General features: G+C 36.2%; 1 protein-coding gene across 2 annotated transcripts in view; it reads right to left on the reverse strand.

Moving 5' to 3' along the window:
* LOC138397221 (uncharacterized protein C9orf85-like) overlaps positions 1-22,330 on the reverse strand; it is a 360,452-nt gene that overhangs the window by 114,948 nt on the left and 223,174 nt on the right. For both annotated transcript variants that reach the window (XM_069491188.1, XM_069491187.1), the window contains one exon: positions 13,309-13,499. In XM_069491188.1, the coding sequence (XP_069347289.1) occupies positions 13,450-13,499 (50 nt within the window). In that variant the 3' untranslated portion in view covers positions 13,309-13,449. The remainder of the gene's footprint in view (positions 1-13,308; positions 13,500-22,330) is intronic.

The following is a 22,330-nucleotide window of genomic DNA, read 5'->3' on the forward strand; positions in this document are numbered from 1 at the left end:
TTTATTGACTAAGATCAAACAACCTGTAATTACCACTCAGAGGCACAAAGTAAAATTACAGCAAGTACGGGCAGCATTAGGTTGCCTCACATAGACAGGCACTATTCTGGTATATGCCTTGGCATTCCCTTGAGGAGCTTATATAAGGTTTACCAGAAAGTACATCCCACAAGAGCATTGTTGGCAAGCTCTTAGTTGCCTTTCTCTGCCATCTCTGAGTTTATTTCTTGTTACAGATGAGGTCTTCAACAAAGCTCAAATGATTGGAAAGCAGCAAATAGGCAGTTCTGGTTAACTGAAAGGCATAGATTTTTTCTTTCCAACTTTTTATAAAATATTTATAAAATCTGTCAATCCATTATCTGTATTAATAATTACAAAATCCTGAATTGACATGAACCTTTTTGGCATGATTCTTATGGTATGACCGTTTTATTTTCCTGCATATAATATATTAATATGTCTCCATTCCCTGTTGGATAAAATGTACAAATCTTACCCTAGGACAGAAGGACAGATCCTTCAGGATCTGATTCTAGCCTGCATTTCCTGTGACTCCCCACCTCAGGCCCTTTACTACAATCTTATAAAATTACCTTCAATTCCTAAGCACACATGTCTTTCACATACCTGTGGCTTTTCCCATGGAGTCAGAGTGATTTTTCAGACTACAAACTTCATCATTTCACTTGCCTTTTTAAACCCTTCAATGGCTTCATTGACATTTCCCACAAGATCTTCCTCGACTTGGCCCCACCTGCCTCTCCAGCACCACCTGAAGTCACTCATTCCCAATTTTTATGTCCAAATCATGCTCTTCTTTATACACAGATGATTACCCCTCAAAGCCATTAGACATGGTATTGCCTTTGCCTTTTATATTCTTTCTTCTCCATATTCCACTTAAAGTAGTTAATTCTCTTACCATCCTCCAGGATTTAACTTAAATGTTACTTCCTCAGGGAAGTATTCCTGTTTTCCCCTTTACTCCACCCCTAAGTCAAATCATACCTTAAGATTAAATAACATATTCCTAAATAACACATGGATCAAAGAAAAAAATTCTCAAGAGCAATTAAACAATATTTTGAACTAAATAACAATGAAAACACAGCTTATCAAAAGTTATGAAATGCAGCAAACATAATGCTTAGGGAGAATTATATAGCATTGAATGCATATCTTAGAAAAGAAAAAAGATCTAAAATCAATCATTAATGGTCCGTCTTAGAACATTAGAAAAACAAAAACAAACTAAACCCAAAGTAATCAGAAAAAAAGAAAAATTAGAGCACAATGAAATTGAAAACAGGAAATCTATAGAGAAAATCAAACCAAATGCTGGTTCTTTGAAAAGGTCTATAAAATTGATAAACCTTGAGACAGACTAAGAAAAAAAAATACAGGACACAAAATATTAATATCAAAAAGGAAAAACGGGAGATCACTATAGCTCCCATGGACATTAAAAAGATAACAAAGGAATACTATCAACAACTAATTCTATTCTCACAAACTTGATAACCTAGATCCCCTGAAAGACACAATCTTCCAAAACTCACACAAGAAGGAACAGACAATCTGAATAGTTCTATATCTATTGAAGAAATTGAGTCGATAATTTATAACATTCCAAAATAGAAAGCACCAGGCCTAGATGAATTCACTGGTGAATTCTAACAAACATTTAAGGAAGAAATTATACCAATTCCCCACAATCTCTTTCAGGAGATAGGAGCAGAGTGATACTTCCTAAGTCATTCTATGAGGCCAGCATTAACCTAGTACCAAAACCAGACAAGACATTACAAGAAAACAAACTACAGACCAATTTCTCTCATGAGGATAGATGTAAAAATATCGTCAACTAAATATTAGCAAATCAAATCCAGCAATATATAAAAAAGAATTATATGCCACAAGCAAGTTGATGTATCCCAGGTATGTAAGGCTAGTCCAACTTTTGAAAATCAGTTAATGTAAACCATCACATTGACAGACTAAGGATGCAAAATCATGTGATATATCATAGATGCAGAAAAAGCATTTGACAAAATCCAACATTCTTGATTTATTAATTTAAAAAACTCAGTAAACTAGGTATAGTGGGAAACTTTCTAAATTTGATAACGAATATCTATAAAAACTCTACAGCTAACATCACATTTAACAGTAAGAAACTTTAAGACTTCTGAGATTAAGAGCAAAGCAAGAATGTCACCTCTTACCACTACTTTTCAAAAGCACATGGGAAGTCCTAGTTAATGCAATAAGACAAGAAAAGAGAGTAAAAGATATACAGATTGGGAAGAAAGAAGTAAAACTATCTTTGTTTGCAGTTGCCACAATCATCTGTCTATGCAGAAAATACTAAAAAATTAGCAAAATTCTCCCGGAAGTAGTAAGTGATTTTACAAGAGTGTAGAGTGTAAAGTTAATATAAAATCAATTGCTTTCTTATGTACCAGAAATGAGCAAGTGAAATTTGGAATTAAAAATATTAACATTTACATTAATATCCCCCCAAAAGAAATACTTAGATATAAATCTACCAAAATAAGTACAAGATCTATATGAGGAAAACTATAAAACTTTGGTGAAAGAAATTAAAGAACTAAATAAATGGAGATATAGCTCATGTTCATAGAAGAGAAGACTCATTATCAAGATGTCAGTTTTCCAATTTGATCTATAGAGTTAATGTAATCCCAATCAAAATTCCAGAAAGATATTTTGTGGATATCTACAAATTCTAAAGTTTATATAGAGAGGCAAAAGACCCAGAATAGCCAACACAATATTGAAGGAGAACAAAGTTGGAGGACTGACACCACTTCTTTAAGACTTACTATAAAGCCACAATAATCAAGACAGGGTTGTATTGGTGGAAAAAAAATAGACAAATACATCAATGGAACAAATTAGAGAGCCCAGAAAGAGACCCACATAAGTATAGTCAACTGATCTTTGAAAAAGGAGCAAAATAATACAATGAAGAAAATATAGTAATTTCAGCAAATGGTGCAGGAAAAACTAAACATCACATAGCCGAAAAATGAATTTTTAAACACAGACCTTACACATTTCACAAAAATTAACTGAAAATGGATTACAGATTTAAATGTAAAATGCAAAAATATAAAGCTCCAAGAAGATAAAATAAGAGAAAATCTAGATGACCTTGGGTTTGGTGATGACTTCTTAGATAAAACACCACAGTAATAATCCATGGCAAAAGGAATTAACAAACTGGACTTTATTAAACTTAAAATTTTCTTCTCTATGAAAAGGACTGTCAGGAGAGTAAAAAGACAAGTCACAAACTAGGATAAAATATTTGTGGAAGTCATATCTGATAAAGGATCATTATCCAAAATATAGAAAGAACTCTTGAAAATCAACAGTAAGACCACAAACAGCCTTATTTTACAAAATGGTCAAAGACCTTAAGAAACATGTCACCAAAGAAGATACATAAATGATAAATAAGCATATAAATAGATGCTCCACATAATGTCATCAGAGAAATGCAAATTGAATAACAAGATAACTGCTACACATCCATTAGAATGGCTAAAATCCATAACACTGACAACAGCAAATGCTAGCAAGGATGAGGAACAACAGGAACTCTCATTCATTGTTGGTGGGAATGCCAAGTGGTCCAACTGGAAGATGGTTTTATGGTTTCTTGCAGAACTAAACATACTCTTACCATGTGACCCAGCAAACAAGTTATTTGCTATTTACCCAAAGGAGCTGAAAACTTATGTCCATACAAAAATCTGCACATGAATGTTTGTAGCAGCTTTATTCATAATTTCCAAAATTGGGAAGGAACCAAGATGTCCATTAGTAGGCAAATAAATAAATATGCTATGGTATATCCACATAATGGAGCATCATTCAGTGCTAGAAAGAAATGAGCTATCAAGCCATGAAAAGACATGGAGGAAACTTAAATGCATATTACTAAGGCAAAGTAGCCAATGTGAAAACACTACATACTATATGATTCCAATTATATGACATTCTGGAAAAGACAAAACTATGGAGGAAGTAAAAGGTTCAGTGGTTCCCATGCATTGGGCAGGGGATGGTACAAACACATGAAGCACAGATTTTTTAGGGCAGTAAAACAGCTCTGTATGACACATAATGGTGGATGGATGTCATACATTTAAACTAACCAATAAAATTTATAATACCAAGAGTGAACAATAATGTAAACTATGGATGCTGGATAATTATGCCTCAATGTAGGTTCATCAGTTGGAACAAAGGTACCACCATGGTAGGGAATGCTGATAATGGGGGAGGCTATGCACATGTAGGAGCAGGGGATATGTGGTAAATCCTTGTATTAATATCTTGCCCTCTATTTTGCTATGAATCTAAAACTGCTTTAAAAAATAATACCTATTGAAAAAGAAGATGATGATGATAATGAATCCCTACGCCTATAAGAGCTAACAATTTCACAGGAGAAGAAGACATTCAAATAATTGAATCACAAATAATAATTAACACTTTTACAGCGATTACTAGGTGGCAAGCACTGTTCTAAGCACTTCACAATTACCACTTTCATTCTTCACAACTTGTACAGGAAGATGGTATTTTCACCCATATTCTGAAAATGAGGAAATAGGTCAAGTGACCATCTAAACAACTTGTAAGTCACAGCACTGAGGTTTGAACTCAAGAGTCTGCAGGCATGACTCCAGAGTCCACGCCCTTTGGTATTGTACTTTAAGGCTTTATCTTTTCATACACATCAGTGTGACAGATGAAAATAACAGAGACATGCAAAAGTTTATAAAATAAAATAAAGAAGAAGTAATTCATTTTGCTGAGAGAGTAGTGATTAGAAAAGGCCAACACCTAATGCTGAAGACAGAGCAATGCATGGAGTACCGAATCAGAAACATGCTCCCTCTTCCACCATCTGCCTGCTATGTGGCTGTGGTCCAGTTCTTTAATCTCAAGTCTGAATTTTCATCTTCAAAATGAGGACAATAAAACCCATATTATAGGTATATTGTAAAGATTAAGTCATGTAATACATATTAATGTGTTTTCCCCAAATGGCTGCAACAGTGTACCTGATCTCACAGGTGCTTCCAGAACCTGGCCACTCCTCCCGAGGTGGAGTCTGTGTCTCGCCTCTGAGCCTGGGCAAACCGTTATGACTGCTCCAGCCTACAGAACATGGTGGAAGTGGTGCTATGTGTGCCTTCTAAGGCATAAAAAGTAATTCAGCTTCAAGCTGGTCCTCTCCTGGCATGCTTAACCTTGAAACCCAGCCATGAAGCTGTGAGGAAGCCCAGCCCAGATGGACACACCATATGAAGAACTGTCCTCACCCCTGGCCAGTGTGTGAGCAGGCCATCTTGAGAGCAGATCCTCCTGACCTCAATTGAATAGATGTTGGGTGGGGCAAGGCCCAGACAAAATTACGGACTCATGAGCAAAATAAATGACCTTTATTGATCTGAGGCACTAAGTTTTGGTGTGAAGCAAGAGATAACTGAGGAGATAACTGACACATATTTAAATCAGCTACTACATATAAACTAATTAGTATAGTATGTGACTTATAATACTTGTTTATTTAACTATGGCTATTATAAACTACGATTGTTATAAAGTAGAGGTTAAGATCACAGATTTGAGAGTCAGACTGCCTAGGTTTGAATCCTAGATTTGCTACTTAAAACAAGTTACTTAATCTCTCTATGCCTCAGTTTCTCATTTTAAATGGAGACAATAATTGCACTAGCTTCATAAGTTGTGGTCAGAATTAAATGAGTTCCCTAAGTGGGCCATGATCCTCATCATGGCCAAGACTTTGAAATAGATGTTCCTGCACCTCACCACTCCTTCATTTATGTCTCAGGTTTGCTTGTCCATCTTCTAGGAAACTTTGACCTTCCAAGTTTAGATGTGCCTATTACATGCTCCATAGACCTTTGCTAATATCTGTGCTGCATACAGCTTTCTTCCCACAGAGCTCCTCTGCAGACGCCTCTACATGTGCCCAGGACCACAGCCCATGCCCCTGTCACTGCCCCTGAAGCACTGGATCTCTTCTAAATTCAAGGCTGCCACAGGAGAGAGATGGCCTTTCTCCTCACTCTCTCCCTTTTTTTCATTTCTTTTCTTTCTTTTTTTTTTTTCCCCCTGCATGCATGCACTGTCTTGAAAAGGACCTAAAGCAATGCTGTTTATGACTCAACATCATACCAAGAACCCGAGAAACTGCCCTTTCAGGTTTAACATTCACATAGGAGGACAAGATGAGTCCAAGGGGACTGGTCTGGCAGACAGTTAGGACATATTATCTGCTGTCGTCAGAGTCACCTTTCCTCTCTGACCACCAAAGATCTGCTCTACTCTACTGCCTTAAACTTGTTCCCCAGACTCTCGTTTTGCTCAAGATGAATTAACTCCCAATGGCTTTGCAAACCCTTTATGGACATAGATTTCTGGAGAACCCATCCAGCATTTCGGTGAAAATGACCAACCTGCTCTATAATCTCGGCAATAGGTGCATTCTAAGTTAAAGCTGGGAACTCCAGTGAATTACTCTGTGGACTGTGTGTGTGTGTGTGTGTGTTTCTTTTAAGGCTGGGATACTTCATAAGTTATTACATTGTGATAACATCTATTCTTGCTTTTGAACCAAGTTAAATGTAGCCTCATGTGCTGGAGGCAAACAAGTCAGTAGCAAGGAGACAGGAAAAGAGAAGTTGGCACCAGGGCACACAAAGACACTGGGAAGTGTGAATGAACTATCTAGAATGGCTCTAATAAAAGTCAGGAAATTGTCTTCAAAGTGATGAAAGTTTAGAGTAACTGTTCTGAAGCTTGTGAGATCTTAATATATCTCCTCCAGTTTGGTCAAAAATCCCTTATATTTTCTCGCATTTGAATAAATAAATGTTCCAGTTTATTGCATTTTTAAAATTCAGCTAAATGTCTTATGGAAAAGTGGCACAAAATTGGTAACACAAATGTTAAATGTCAGTGTCGTGCTCAAGATAATCCACGTTCATTCTCATCTTCCATGGCCATGATTGACTCAAATTCATTTGTTTATTCAACTTGTACAAGTCAAAAGAAAAATCTCAGTTAACTGATAATGAAAAAATAACTGAAATACAGTGAAGTGTAACAATAGATGAATATACAATATATATTTGAGGAAAAAATGTTCATATAGTTGACACTTTTTATGTGCCAGGCATTGTTCTAAACACTTGAACTACTTTAATCCTCACAGAAAACCTAGGAGATAGACACTGTTACTGCCTCCATTATACAGATGAGGAAATTAAAATGAAGAGAAGTCAAGTTCCATGCTCAAATTTAAAAAACAATTTTTCTGCTAGGTGCTTTGGGTAGTAGCCAGGTAAGTGATTTGCTCCAAGAATAATATTTTCCAGGGGAGGGGTTCCACCTGGAGCACACTGGGGAGGTTGGATTAGAGCAGGGATCAGAAACCTTCTTCTGTAAAAGGCCGGAACTTGGCTCTGCTGTTGTAGTGAACAAGCAGCCATAGGCAATCTGTAAACAAATGAGCACGGCTGTGTTTTTAAAACCTGTATTTATGGTTATTGAAATTTGAATTTGATTTAATTTTTACACATCACAAAATGTTATTTTTCTTTTGATTTTATTTCAACCTCTATAAAAAAGGTAAAAATCATTTTTAGCTCATGGGCCTGACATTAACAGGCAGAGAGTTGGATTTGGCTTGTGGACAGTAGCTGATCTCTGATTTAGAGAATGTAGAATATGAGTTCCAGTAAAGGATGAGTAGGAGTCTTCCAGGCAGACAAAAGCATTCGAGGTGAAGGAAATAGCAGCTGGCAAAGACATAAGTAGGTGAACAAGCATGACTTTTTTGAGGAGCCATAAACAGTATCATTGGCACTTCGGGTTGGAAGGTGCGGAAGACAGGGAAGGAAACAGAAGGATCTAGCATACTACACTGGGAATTTGACTTTTACTGTGTGGGCAGTGGGGAACTCCTGTGAAATTTGTGACATGATGAAGTTTACATTCAAGAAAAGTCCCTCTAGCTGCAAGGTGGAAAACTGGTGAGAGTAGTATAAGAAAGAAGGAAAGAAAACACTTAAGTTTGGTAGGTCAACAAAATACCATATGGCTTCCAGCTGGTCATCTCTTAGTTCCATGGAATTCTCTGTTTTCTCCACACATGCCATGGCATTTCCTGACACAGGACCATTACAGATGGCATTCCTCCTTTCTGGAATTTATTCTTTTCTTCTCTTTCATCACTCAACTCCTTTTCATCTTTCAGATTTCAGTTTTAATGTCACTTCTCCAGGAAAGTCTCATAGACCCCTCAGATCAAGATTCACAGCCTTGTGACACCTGGCAATAGGACTTGTACTTTTCTTTAGCAGTGATCATGTGGTAAGTGCTCAGTGTCTGCTTTCTGAGCTAGATTGTAAACTACACGTCTGCCACCTTATCCCAGTGCCTAGCACAGTACCTATTTCAGAGTAGATGCTCAGTGAATATTTGCAGTGACATGGGGTTGAAAGAGACGATAGATATTTAACAAGCAGAATTGACTTGGATTTTGTGACCGAATGGTTGAATGAGGGATAAGATAGGGCTAAGGATAATTCTTAGATATGAGTGACAAAATAGTTGGTGGGACACAGAGGGAATAGAGGATTGAAATCAGATTTGAGGTGGTTGTGGAAGTGCTGATTTGAGGTACTTCTGAGACATCTGAGAAGACACAATTAGTAGACATTTTGTTTGCTTTCCACTAGGCTAAGATGATCATTCTGTGCTTGTACAAGTGATCACAATAAGTTACGCCCTGTTAATCCTGGTTCCTGTTTAAAACTCTTCCCATCCAACATATGCTAAGATTTAGAGCTTCCTTCCAAAAACATCACTTCCATTATGTTATTGCCCCTGCTTCCAAAATTGGTAGAAGGTAAATTAAAAGTCACATATTCTCAACCTGGAATCAAAGTCCCTTTCAATTATTTTTATTTCACTGTTTTGCCTATTTCTTATGATTTCCCAACACAAATCTTCCCTGGTCAGACTGGCCATCTCATTTTCCTCCAATTTTCACCATTCTCTTTCCTGTCTTTTCTTGTTCTATCCCTCTGTCTGGGATGCTGTTTTTGGCCAACTTAAAACTTATCTTCCCCTAAAAGCCAATCTAATTTCTATATCTTCCTTGATGCCTCCCTAGGCAGATTAAATATACACTGCTCTCCCTTCCTCAACTTACCCTAACTCACATGAAGCATTTTTCCTAGAGTTTAATGCCTTCCATGCTGGGTAAATGTGAGTCAGCCTCTCACATGATTTCATAACATCCTTGCAACAGCCCTTCCAAGACAGTTATTTACTCTTTAAAATATGAAGACTCTGAAACTCAGAAAGTTTAATTTTAACTTCACTAAAGTCCCACGAATAGTAGCTCCAGACCTGATTCTTTACAAAGTATATACTCTCCTAGGTTGTAGTGGAAGAAAATGTTTCTTAATTTAGGTGTATGAGATGTGAGGTTTTCACTATAAATTCTTTCCTAGAGAATCAGAAATGGGTTCTGGGCTTAGAAGCCCAGGATTTTGATCTCCCTTTCCCAGGTGAGTGACTGTGGTGAAATCAGAGTCTTCCTCAATCCTCATCTACTCACCTGAAAAATAAAATCCCAGATTGTTTAAAGAAAAAATAAACTGAGGTGATGATGTGATAATACTATGAAAATTGTGAAGTAATATTCTACAAGTATTGTGGTTGTTATTTAAAGAGTTCTTGAATAGAATTTCAATGCAAATAAAAAGTTTAAAACATAGATAAAGTAAAGGTGAAGAGAATAAAATAAGAAATTGTTAACATGGACACTCACCAAACAAAGTAAATTAGGTATTTACTAAGGATTAGCAAGGTGCACAAGAATAAGCTGGATTCAGTGAATGATTTTTTAAAAACAGTAAATGCCCATGGTCCATGCCCTCATGGACTTCAAGAAAGAAAATTTCTTTCCTAAGGCAAATACTGTGTATGTATACACATGCATATATACAACATATATAATTAAAATTCTGTGTATTTTATGCTATATATACACACATATGTGTATATAGGTATGTGTGTATATAAGTTTGTGTGTGTATATATATAATATGTGTATATACATAATTTACTTAATTCTCTACCATGGCAATTTTCGACTTTTTGTTCTCTTAGAATCTGGTAAAGAATTGATTATATTTTATACTTATGTCTTTCTATGTGTGTCTTCTTGGATGCATCATAGTGGTCCTCGCATCTAACATAAAACCTTGCATATCAGCAATTAATGTGGAAGAAATGAAGAGAGAGAATGAGGGAAGGAAGAAGGAAGGGTGGGAGGAACAGTAGGAGAAAAAATCCAGTTCACTATGTAAATGCTTGATTTCTCCTTGGAGAATTTTCTCAACTAAGGACAATTTTCAAATTCTAGAGTCACCATGATCATCTGTCCACAGGTATTCCTCTTCCCTTACAAATAGATTTTACCCCCATATCATCCTCTTTCTTATGGCTTTTTTCTAGTTCCTTTCTTTGTCCTGCCAATAGTCTTGCTAATTCATCACCCAAAATGACCAACATCTTTAATTAATAAAAAATCTAATAAAAATATATTGAACAAATAAATCATGGAAAATACCATACTAGCCAGTGAAATTTCAAGACATGTTTCCCTGACTGTGAAGCCTTTTCAATAGGATTGGCAGACAAACCCTAAACATGTGGTCCAGTAAAAAGAGAACAGCTGTGGCATCACAGAGTCTTGGTCTGGAAAACTCCGCTACTTACTAGATCTGTAGCTTCAGGTGTGTGACCCAGTATCTTTAATCTCAGTGTCTCATTTATAAAAGGAGGGTATGTTTCCTACTGTGAAGAGATTTGGGGGAATATTAGGAAGGATGTACATAAAACATCTAGCGTAGTATCTGCCTCATGGAAGTAAATAAAAGATATCATGGTCCAGGTATGGTGGCTCATACCTGTAATCTTAGCACTCTGGGAGGCCAAGACAGGAGGATCACTTGAGGTCAGGAGTGTGAGACCAGCTTGAGTAAGAGCAAGACCTTGTCTCTACAAAAAAAAAAAAAAAAAAAAATAGCATATGTGGTGGCATGCACTTGTAGTCCCAGCTACTCGGGAGGCTGAGATGGGAAGATCACTTGAGCCCAGGAGTTTGAGGTTGCAGTGAGCTATGATGAAGCCACTGCACTCTAGTCTGGGTTGACAGAGTGAGACCTGGTTTCCAAAAAAGGAAAAAAAAAGATATTATGGAAAATGCATGTGTATGACTTTCAGTCAAATGAATATTACAGATATTACAGGTAATAAATTGCCCAGAAATTTAGAGGAGAGATATACAATTACCTACGAGCAGTGCCTGAGACTACAGTAAGAATATAGTAAATATTGATCAATTGCTTGAACAGTAGATATTGAAGAATTTCCAAAATATATGAAATGATTAGTACTATTACTTGATGGTGAGGTTTCTGTTGGTTAGATTTTCACATCTGATTTCACTCCATTGGTTGGGGGAGTGAAATAGTGATACACTGTGACATTAAGCATGGCCAATCATACTATTGAAAAAAAAAAACTAGTCTGAAGAGCTTAGAAAAATGCTATAAATAGCCAAACCTAGTGAAAAAAGCAAAAGGAAGTTCTGGAGAAATGCTCTTGTTATGTAGATCTAATTGGGTTATTGTAAAATAGCATAAGTTCTGTGATGGGGCAACTTAATGAGGCTTGAGAGAAACCAAGAGAAAAGTAAGTACATGCATGTTGGAACGTGACACATGGAGGAGGCATGGAGGCAGCACTGTTCAACCTGTCCTGACGTGAATTGCGTGTAAGGTGGAAGGGCTAACAGTAGCCTTTCTCTTAAAAAATGCCCCCAGCTCCTCAGAAGGAGAAACTCATGTTTTTTATTTGGGTTTTTAGTGTATATATTCATTTTACTACTGACTTCCTGAACACACCCTGAAAAATAGTGACTCCTTGAACTCAGAATGAATTCCAGAAACCACCTTTTATTCATAAAATTACTTTCATGAAAACACTTCAAGGAATTCCTAAAGCACATGCACCTCTCACTCAGACAATGGGTCTACCTACCTCCTCAAATCTTGAAAATCAAATTCACCTTTTATGGCATTTAGAAAGACTGATGCTGTCCCTATAGAAAAGTGCGCTTGCACATGATGGTTTGCCTAACATCCCTTCCACCTGAGCGTGGTAGTTTTCATTTGGCACACTGCCTGTGCTCACTACGATTCTTCCCTATCACATCACCAGCTATAGGACAGACAAGCTTAAAATCCTGTCTTTAACTGGAAGCCTAAACCTTTCAGGGCTCTCTTTGTTACTCTGAACAGGGCTGAATTACAGAAATGGAATGAAACTGATCTCATTGCACGTATTGGCCGCATTCCTTTAGTTATGTGCAGAGCCCTCCAAATCCAACCACAGGATGTTAATGAACTGAGCATCCAAACATACTTAGAAGAGCCAGGGCTTAGGCCACCTGAATGCACCTGATATCTGTCTTTGGCAAGTGTTCATATTTTCTTATAAACAGAGCTACTTTTAAGTCCTTCTACCATACAATGAGTTCATATGAGGACAGACATTCCTTACTCAATGCTACACCTTTTCAGAGACTTCAAAGGCTGGATATGCTTACCTTGTTCGCAAGACTGACGGTATCAAATGTTGTTCTAAGATTGATTTCTATTTATGTAAGCCCTGGTGTTATAACTTAAAGACTTAAACCAATCTTTTGGATTTCCCGCCCCAAACTACAAAGTTTATGACTTATCATGCCACATGGAGATATAAAAAATCTATAGTCACATTACAAGCTGGAATGTATGTTCGATAATATTGTTTTCCCTGGAGCCTCAAAGATTTAGCTCTACTAATTGGTTTGCAATTTCTACCTCTCTCCTTTTCCTTTCCTCTTTTCCTTCCTCAACTCGAGCATGACACTTGCATTGCATTATAGTTAGAAATGTTTGCTTTAAAGAATGGATTCCAGTTTTTCATTTTCTTTTCTAACAAACATTTTATGTCTGTGCAGCTGTATTCTCATATATCTTTTGAGGTTTATGGGAAACATTAAGGCTAAGCAGTCCCTGAATTGTGGAAACTGAGAATTTTGCAAAGGGTGGCAAAAAAGAAAAAAAAAAAATAGAAAAAGAAACAGGAGAGTCATCTGCCTCAGTCACTTACCTGAAACTTCTTTGAAAGAGGCTCTGACAATCACAGCAGAAATAAAGCAGCAGTCCATTGTCACTGCTATTGGTCCATGTGCCTGCGTCTGTTGATAGACAAGTCATCCCAGAGAGAGGCAAATAACTTGGGCCAGTTGTATCACCATCTGAGAGGGTTGGCTACATGAGACAGTTTATTGGGTGCCAGACCTATAACGTGAAAAAAAAAAAAAAACATAAGAAACATTTAATCAGAAAACTCAAAGCTTTCTAACAATCCAAAGCATTTGCTTATAACCATGAGTGTGATTTTCTGCCTCGGAACTAGAATAAAGCAAACAAATTAAAAATAAATAACAATTTCAATAACAATAGTAATAATAATATTAATACTGAGTAAAACTTGAGGGCTTACTCTTTGCCAGTCATTGTGCTACGTGCTTTACATATATTAACTTCTCTTTTAATCTTTTTGATCTCTTTTAATCCTCATATTAACTCTATGAGATATTATCTACATTTTACAGGTAAGGAAACTGAAGGATTAAAAAGCAAATTACCAGTAGTAACAATAATTACAGTGACAACAAAAACAATACCAACAATAAATATTGTTTTAAGGATATTAAATATGTTAATTAATTTAATCCTCAATAACAAGCCAGTAAGATGGGTTCTAGAATTAGAAACTTTACACATGAGAAAATGGAGGCATAAAGAAGCTAAATAAATTTCCCAAGGCTCCTCAGCAAATAAATGGTAGTGCTGGGATTTGGACCCAGACACATTGGCCTCAGGATCAAGGCTACTAAGCATTATGTTCTACCATCTCCCCAGAAGCAAAGTATAAATAAATGTAGCTATTGCTCATCAAACCCCAGCCCATAACAGCTTCTCATTTACTCTATTTCAATGATGGAACTCGGGTGGTGTTAGGATGAATACCATAGTGTATTCCTGGTTGCTTAAGCTCTTCAAACATGCCGTAAATGGATCAGCTAAAGAGACCAACTTATCCTGATTTGCTCAGAACATTCCCAGTTTTAGTAATGACAGTCCTGCATCTCAGGACCCCCTTCAGTTCTGGACAAACCGGGATGATTGGTAATGGAAATGTGGACTGTGAACATTGCTTAATCGGTACCTCTAGTCCTACCCTAATATCATTTCCAACTGGATATTATTAAATAGAGAATTAAAACATACATCATAGGAAGCCTAGCAAATACACTCCATCCTCAGCCTCCTGTTTTAACACTTAGCAACTTTGTGACTTTCAATATCCTCAATTTTTATGCCTAGAAAGGGCTCATTAAAACTGGATTGGAATTAAGAAAATTCATCACTACATGTACCATTCTGTTCTTCCTAATTATTTTCCCTCTCTACAACACTCCACAAAAGCCAGCCCCCAACTCATCTGGGAAGACAGGCCAGATCCCAAAGGCTGTGAGCTTCACTAAGAGTACAGGCTGAGAGTCAACAAGAGCTTTCTGCCAAAGTACCCAGAAAGTGGCCTTTTTATCTCTGGCTGGTCTAAGAGAATAAGATTTTCAATTAAGTTTTTTGTTTTTCACAGGCACTGACCAAAGATGTACTTCTTTCTAGTCTTTGAGAAAGCCAGTGCTGGCAGCATATATTGGTAGGAAAACACAAAGACTGAGTGGCATGTCTGCATCTGGTGAGGTTTGGTAGGATATACGATGGGTCTAATTAGCAATGTCAGTAACTACTCTTTGCAAGTAAAGCCCTGCCACCCTGAAAAAGAAAACTGAAACAACTTCAATGCCCTGCATGAAAATCCACATTATGTTAAAAGCAAACCTGACTTGCTCAATTGGTTCACGCATTCTCACAGTATTTCTTGAGTACCTGTTATATGCCGAAAACTGCTCTAGAAGCTTGGAAGGGGTACAAATCAATATAGACAAAAATATGAAGTAAAAAGTAGTATGTTCAAAGTGCCATGAGACACCGATTAACTCTGACGTGGAAGCTTTGGAGTGGGAAGTGAGTGTGTTAAGCAGACTAGGAAAAGAAGAGCTCTCCAGGCAGAGCAAATGTCATGTGTGAAGGTAAATGGGTTCCAATGGGTCTGGTATTCTGGAGAAATCTCAAATGATTTTCTGTGGCTGGGGTATAACATGAGACATAAGGACTGTAGGTAATACTATAAAAACAGGTAGCTTTTAAAATTACTTTTGATAGCAAGTTTTCCCATCTGTGTCAAGAATACAAAGGACATACAGTAATAACCTTATTAATGATCATACTAATAAGTAACATTTATGAAGCACTCACTATGTTCCAGGTACTGTGCTACAAGCTTTACTTTGATTTTCTCTTCTTAGCATAACTCATCTATTACCATAAAAATATGTTTTCCAAAACAAAAATAAAAAATTATTGAGAAAAGTAGCAATGTTTTATATTCTTGCCAATCTCTTTAATATCTACCTTAAATATATCTGGTTGTAATATCTGTGTCTGCATTAAAGATGTGATACATTGTTTTGGTTGAAGTTTATCTACTTGTCATGTATCAGGCTGTATGCTAAACAGCAGAAATATGATGATGAACAAACAAATATGATCCCCTGTTCATGGAGCCTGTTATCTACAGAGACACATGCTCCATCAACCATGATTATACCAACAACTTCTTAACTGCTGCTGCAATAACAGCTAAAAGGAAAAAGTAGAGGATGCAATGAGAGTGTCTGACCAAGAGAAATGACCTAGGATGAGGAATCTGGGATTGGGTGATTTGCAGATTTGAACACAATACAATCTTCAGAAAAAAAGAGAAGTACATCTTCATATTTTAATTTTCAATGTTTATTTTTTGAATAAAATTTATTAGTAGTAAACACTTTGAAAGAGTTAGCTAACAGATGGAAGTTTTGGGTTCAATGCAAACTCTTGTCTTTCTATCAGCTAGTGATTAAACATTGTGAAAGCGTGTTCTTAAATCATGATGTGTGAAAGATTTGCAGTTTTTAAAGCAATACTGTCAGGCTACAAAATTTATAAAATTATCCAGTTTTTTTATTACTGTCTTTGATTTATATGTCTCCAAAAGCAAGATTTGGAAATTCTCCCATTTCAGTTATTGCAATCACGGGAGAAAATTGAAAACATAACACATATTTTAGTTTCTTAAAATTGTATGATAATCTTTCAAGTGAACCAAACTTTATATTCTCTTTGGGGAACCAAGTGTTCTGCTCTCTTACTAGCAATAAAAGCAATAAAAAGAGTATGTTTTTGGAAAGAGTAGATTCTGGAAATGTCTAGTCAACCCTCATTCTGAATTCTGAACCAGGAGTCCAAGATAAATGAGCAGCCCTACAATGTTAACACTGACAAGCACAATGCAAATGGGTGAGTTAAGATTCTGCTGCTTCTTCTCTCAAATGTAGACCTAGAAGCCACCTATAGACTTTCAGAGCTTTACGATAACCCTGTGACCCCAAGGGAAATCCTCACCTGACTCTGCAGGGCAAGAAGCAGAGCAGAATGAGGGAAGCCCGGGAGAGGCAGATCTCGAGAAGACAGGTGGCATCTGGGCCAAGCAAGCCCTGTGGCTATTTTTCTACTTTCACCAATGGTTATCTTCCCTCCTCCTCCTCCTTTCATCCTCCTCCTGTGAGAGGGGATAGTAGACAAGGACAGAAAGGACTGAAGAAGGAACTTGGGAAAAAGGAGAAAACATTTTCTCTCTCCAAACTGGATGAAACTTAAAATCAGTGTCCAGGAATAAGTAGGAATAATTTCTCTTCCTCGTCACTCTCATTGTTTGTCTCTGTCGTGGCTAACACCATTTAGAAGAAGAAGAATACAACAGAAGCTCACCCAAGAACCAGAATCCTTTCTCCTCCCTTTACAGCTTCCAACCAACCCATTAACTCTGTCTGGATTGAAAAAGTGACCCATTAGTATGAAATCTAGACTTCCAGAGTCTTCTCCAAAACCAATGCTAGAGATGATTGACTTTTAAAAATAATGAGGAATTCAACATGGTAAAGGGCATAAAGAGCTTTGTAGTCAGAGACCTGCCCTTTCCTTGTATAGCCTTTGGTGCATTATTTAACTTTTCTGAAACAGTTTCCTCATCTGTATAATTGGGGTGGAAGGTTGTTAAAGTAATAGTAGCTCAAAATCAAATAAATCCAATGAGAAAAACACGCACAAGCACTATTTGAATAAGTCATTATTCAAATAAATAGTCAATTATTTCTTATTGAGTACAACTTTATTTGAAGGTAGGTAAGGGTTACAATGTTGCCATCATTAGTACAAAATGCACTTTTTTCAGTTTCTCGGAATTTTCAGTAAAGTTCCTAGGGTTGAGTACTTCTTAAAGACATTCTTAAATATCTCTGTATCTTTTTCCCTTTCTTGTTTTCTATCTTTCTTTGGGGGAAGGGGATTTCTAGAGACTTTGCTCTTTTGTATTAAGTGATGGATAAAGACTTTATTGCTTTATTTGCAAAATCCCCAATTAAAGCCCAATTCATCATAATTCAGCCTTAACATCAGATTTAGAAATACATGGACTAATCTATGTACTTGCAGTTTAGGACTTAACTAAATTACTAATAGCACTCTGAATTGAAGGCTTTTTATAATCCAACACTGATTTATTACACCCTGGATATCATCACTACAAAGGATGCATATATTTTACAAAGTAAACTCAGTCTGAAGTTCTCAGATAATTACTCTTGTTAATAAGTTTCATAGTTTCCAAGCACACACATAGACAAAATTGAGTACTTATCATTATTTTATACTTAATTTTTTGTGGTTTTAAAATTGTGCTTTTTAAAAAAAAAAAATAACCATATGACTTCAATGACTACCAGTTTATTGCAACTTTCATAAGCTCATTAGTGTTCTTTAATTGCCTTTTGGACCCTCTCATCTTCCTTCTTCCCTTGTTTCCCTCCTTTCGTCTTTTATTCTTTTCTTCTCCTCTCACTGTTTTTGAATATTAGTTTATACAATTTCCTCAAACATATTTTGGCAAGAATATGTTAAATATTTAAAATAATAGAAAAAAAATATGGGTCTTTATAGATAACAAAAGTCAGGGAGAAGAGTGGAATGTATTTTTCCATTTTGCCCCAAATGTGCACTCCATTTTGATTTTTATTTACATAGAAATTAATAAGTCTATTCATATATGGCCATATAGTGAGCCTATTCTCAGGAAGGAAAAAAATGTTCATTTTTCAACTTTAATTATTGATCTATAGAGCTCAACACACCATTGATTCATCTGCACTACATCTGTATAGATTAAGTAAAGTTGCTCTCAACAGAAAAATTTTACTAGTTTACCGTGTAAGACAGATGTTGGATATAATCTGAAGCTGCGTTAGTAGGGGAATTCTTCTTTGTGTCTACTCAGAAAATACTTCTGTCTCAATTACCAAGATTTCAGCATATCTAGCACCAATTAGTGCATTAAATATGGTCATACTGCTTTGTAACATCTCTTCCCATGATCTTCCATCCCGGTGTCAGAGAGAAGCAGATGTTTTCAGATGCCTGTTGTATCACAGCTGTACTGAGAGGGTCCAGCAGATAACTATATATTGGGATATATTGGACCCATAGTTTATCTTTTGTTATCATTGTTATGCTCCTAACATAATTTGGACAATGCCTCTGACAAATTCCTTGGGGTTTTTGTGTGTTTGTTCAATCAATGGATTAAAAAACCCCTTAGTGATATTAAGTCCAACTCTCAAATGTGTTTGTGACAAGATTGTTCATAGATGTTAAAGCATTTAGTGTACTGATGTCATTTGGTAACTTACAATGGAGTAGCATGGTATGCTTATGTAACATAAATTCAATTATACATGTGCAGGGGACAGAAAGAGAGACCAGTTGACTTTGTCGACTGTCCACAGGATGAGTTTACAGCTCTGAGTGAAGGTGAAATGGAAGGCGTGAATCTGCTGTTTCTCCAGTTACCTAAATTCTTGACCATTTGAGTGAGACCATCTTGCTACGATGAATGTGATCTCCATTTATAAACATCTAGTAAATATTTGTCCTGCAACATGGTCTCCAAGTGCCTTCCATGGAAGCCAGCTGTCACCTATTGCTTAACCAAAGAAACAGAGCTCTATTTTAAGGCTGGAGGAAAAACTGTATTTGTACTTAATGAAAGTACCACGCAGTACTTTAAGGCCATTTTCAATGGGGCATTATTTATTCTATTTTTTGTTTGTTTTAAGCACTAATTTTAAAACCTATTCCTATGTGAGATGCTACTGTGCTGTAAGTCTATCAATTAGTAGTCCAAACCATAATTTACCTTAGTATAGTCTACACTTTTGTGATGTACATTAGGAGAAAATTATAGTATGAGTGAGGAAAAGCCTGGTTTTTGTCTCTAAGGTGTTGGTAAATATTTTGGTTGCCATTTCATAGCCAAAGTAAGATGTTGAAGACACCTACTAAACCAAGACCAGGCTCCATGCATATATAAGATTCACTGAGATCTGAATCAGGGACACTATGGACTTCTGTTTAATGAGAGTGCTAAAAATGGGTGAATGCTTAATAAAAGGTATGACTACTTGTAAAAATTAAGCTTTAAGTTAACCAAAACAATATTATCTAATAGGAAAAAGTATGCAAACATCCTCTTTTTCTCTTTTCTTTCTTTCTCTTTTGCATTTTTTATTAATAGTTAATGATGCTCAAATAATATAAGTATAAAATTTAATTTGCATGCTACAAATTGAGAAACCATTTTCACTAACATTTTTAAACACAGCCCATCATCATTTATTATTGAACCAAACTTACCATTTAGATATTATTAGCTAGGTAATGTACAATGAAAAAGAGTTAAATAAAAAAAATGCAATAACAGCAGCAGCAGCAGTAAACATTGACTACATATTTTGTATGTGATTGGCACTGTGATAAGTGCCTTCCTTACATTATGTAACTCAGTCTTTAGAGTATGTTTTCATAGTAGGTATTATTATTACTACCCTTTACTAATGAGAAAGTTAAGGTACAAAGAAGTTTGATAATGTTTCTAAGAACCACAATTAGGAAATGTGAGCCAGTTCTTACTCTCTCTAATCCCAAAGGCCATTTAATTAACTACTACACCATCCTGACACAGACAAGGAAATTAGAAACAGACTCAAATATAGCTTATACAGATTTAATGATGATGCTAATCAAATGAGAAGTGAATCCGCTTCATTAAAAATCTTTGCAACTTTAGGACACGTATTCTTTTCATTCTTTTGTTCTTAAACAATGTCTCATATTCCTCTGCCCTGCTGCCTTAGAAATCATTGTGGTCATTGTTTTAGTTTTGACTCAATCTTTTGTTGTTGTTATTGTGAGGCATGATGAGAGGTGTTCTCCTCTGCTTCATGATGAGTCATTTGGCTCACACTGCAAGAGTGCAGAGGCAGTGCCAGGAGGGACAGAGGAGATCCAGCTACCATTTATTCTGACTCCATATGTGGTGAAGTTTACCTGCTCCAAGATGAATACAGGTGCAACTGTGAACTTAATTGCCATCCTGATGCTCACTCTCCTTCACAGTCAAAAGAGTTGTCCAACCTCCACCACTTCCTCAATGTTTCATTTGTGGCACTTCATTTAGTCTTCTAACCTACCACAATACTGTAACCTATTTGCCAAGGTTGCAAATCATCATTTTGTTGCTAAAGTAAATGAATATTTTACATTCTTTTTTTCCAGCTGATCTAGGACCATTATTAGCCAAAATCACCATTTCTCCTTTTATGAATATATATTCCTGTTTCATTATCCAATTTCAAATTATACTACAAAGCTAGCAATGAAAACAGCATGGTACTGGTATAAAAGCAGACTCATAGATCAATGGTACAGAGTAGAGAAGCCAGAACTAAAACCATACATCTATGACCAACTGATATTCAACAAAACAAACACTGGGAAAGGAGACCTTATCCAACAAATGGTGCTAGAAAAATTGGAGGGCCACATGCACAAGAATGAAACTGGATCTCTATCTCTCATTACACAAAAATTAACTCAAAATAGATTAAAGACTTAAATGTAAGACCTGATACCATAAAAATTCTAGAAGGCTATTTAGGAAAAACTCTGCTGGACATTGGCCTAAGCAAAGAATTTATGACTAAGACCCCAGAAGCAAATACAACAAAAAACAAACAAAAATAAATGGGAATTAATTAAATTAAAAAGTTTCCACACAGCAAAAGAAATAGCAGAGTAATTAGACATATTTAGAATGGGAGAAAATATTCACAAAGTATACATCTGCCAAAAGACTAATCTCCATAATCTACATGGAACTCAAACAAACCAGCAATAAAAAATCAAATAACCCCCGTTTAAATATGAGTGAAATACATGAACAGACATTTTTCAAATGAAGAGAAACAAATGGCCAACAAACATAAAAAAATGCTCAACATCACTAATCATCAGGGAAATGCAAATTAAAACTACAATGAGATACCAACTTACCCCTATAATGGCCATTAACAAAAAGTCAGAAACAGTGGATGTTGGCATGGATGGATGTGGTAAAAAGGGAATGTTTATTCACTATTGGTTTGAGTGTAAATAAGTACAACCTCTATGGAAAACAGTGTGGAGATTCCTCAAAGAACTAAAAGCAGACCTACCCTTTGATCCAGCAATCCCACTACTGGGTGTCTACCCAAAGGAGAAAAAGTCATTATATCAAAAAGATACATGCACTCATATGTTTATCATAGCACAATTCACAATTGCAAAGATATGGAATCAACCTAGGTTCCCATCAACTGATGAGTGGATAAAGGAAATGTGGTATATATATATACTACAGAATACTACTCAGCCATAACAAAGAATGACATGGTTGCAGCTGTTGTAAATGGGATTGCATTCTTGATTTGATTCTCAGCTTGGCTGTTATTAATGTATAGAGATGTTACTGATTTGTGTACATTAAATTTGTAACATGAGACTTTGCTGCATTTGTTTATCAATTC

The sequence above is a fragment of the Eulemur rufifrons genome, chromosome 16 (genome assembly GCF_041146395.1).
Source record: "Eulemur rufifrons isolate Redbay chromosome 16, OSU_ERuf_1, whole genome shotgun sequence".
Classification (NCBI taxonomy): Eukaryota; Metazoa; Chordata; class Mammalia; order Primates; family Lemuridae; genus Eulemur; species Eulemur rufifrons.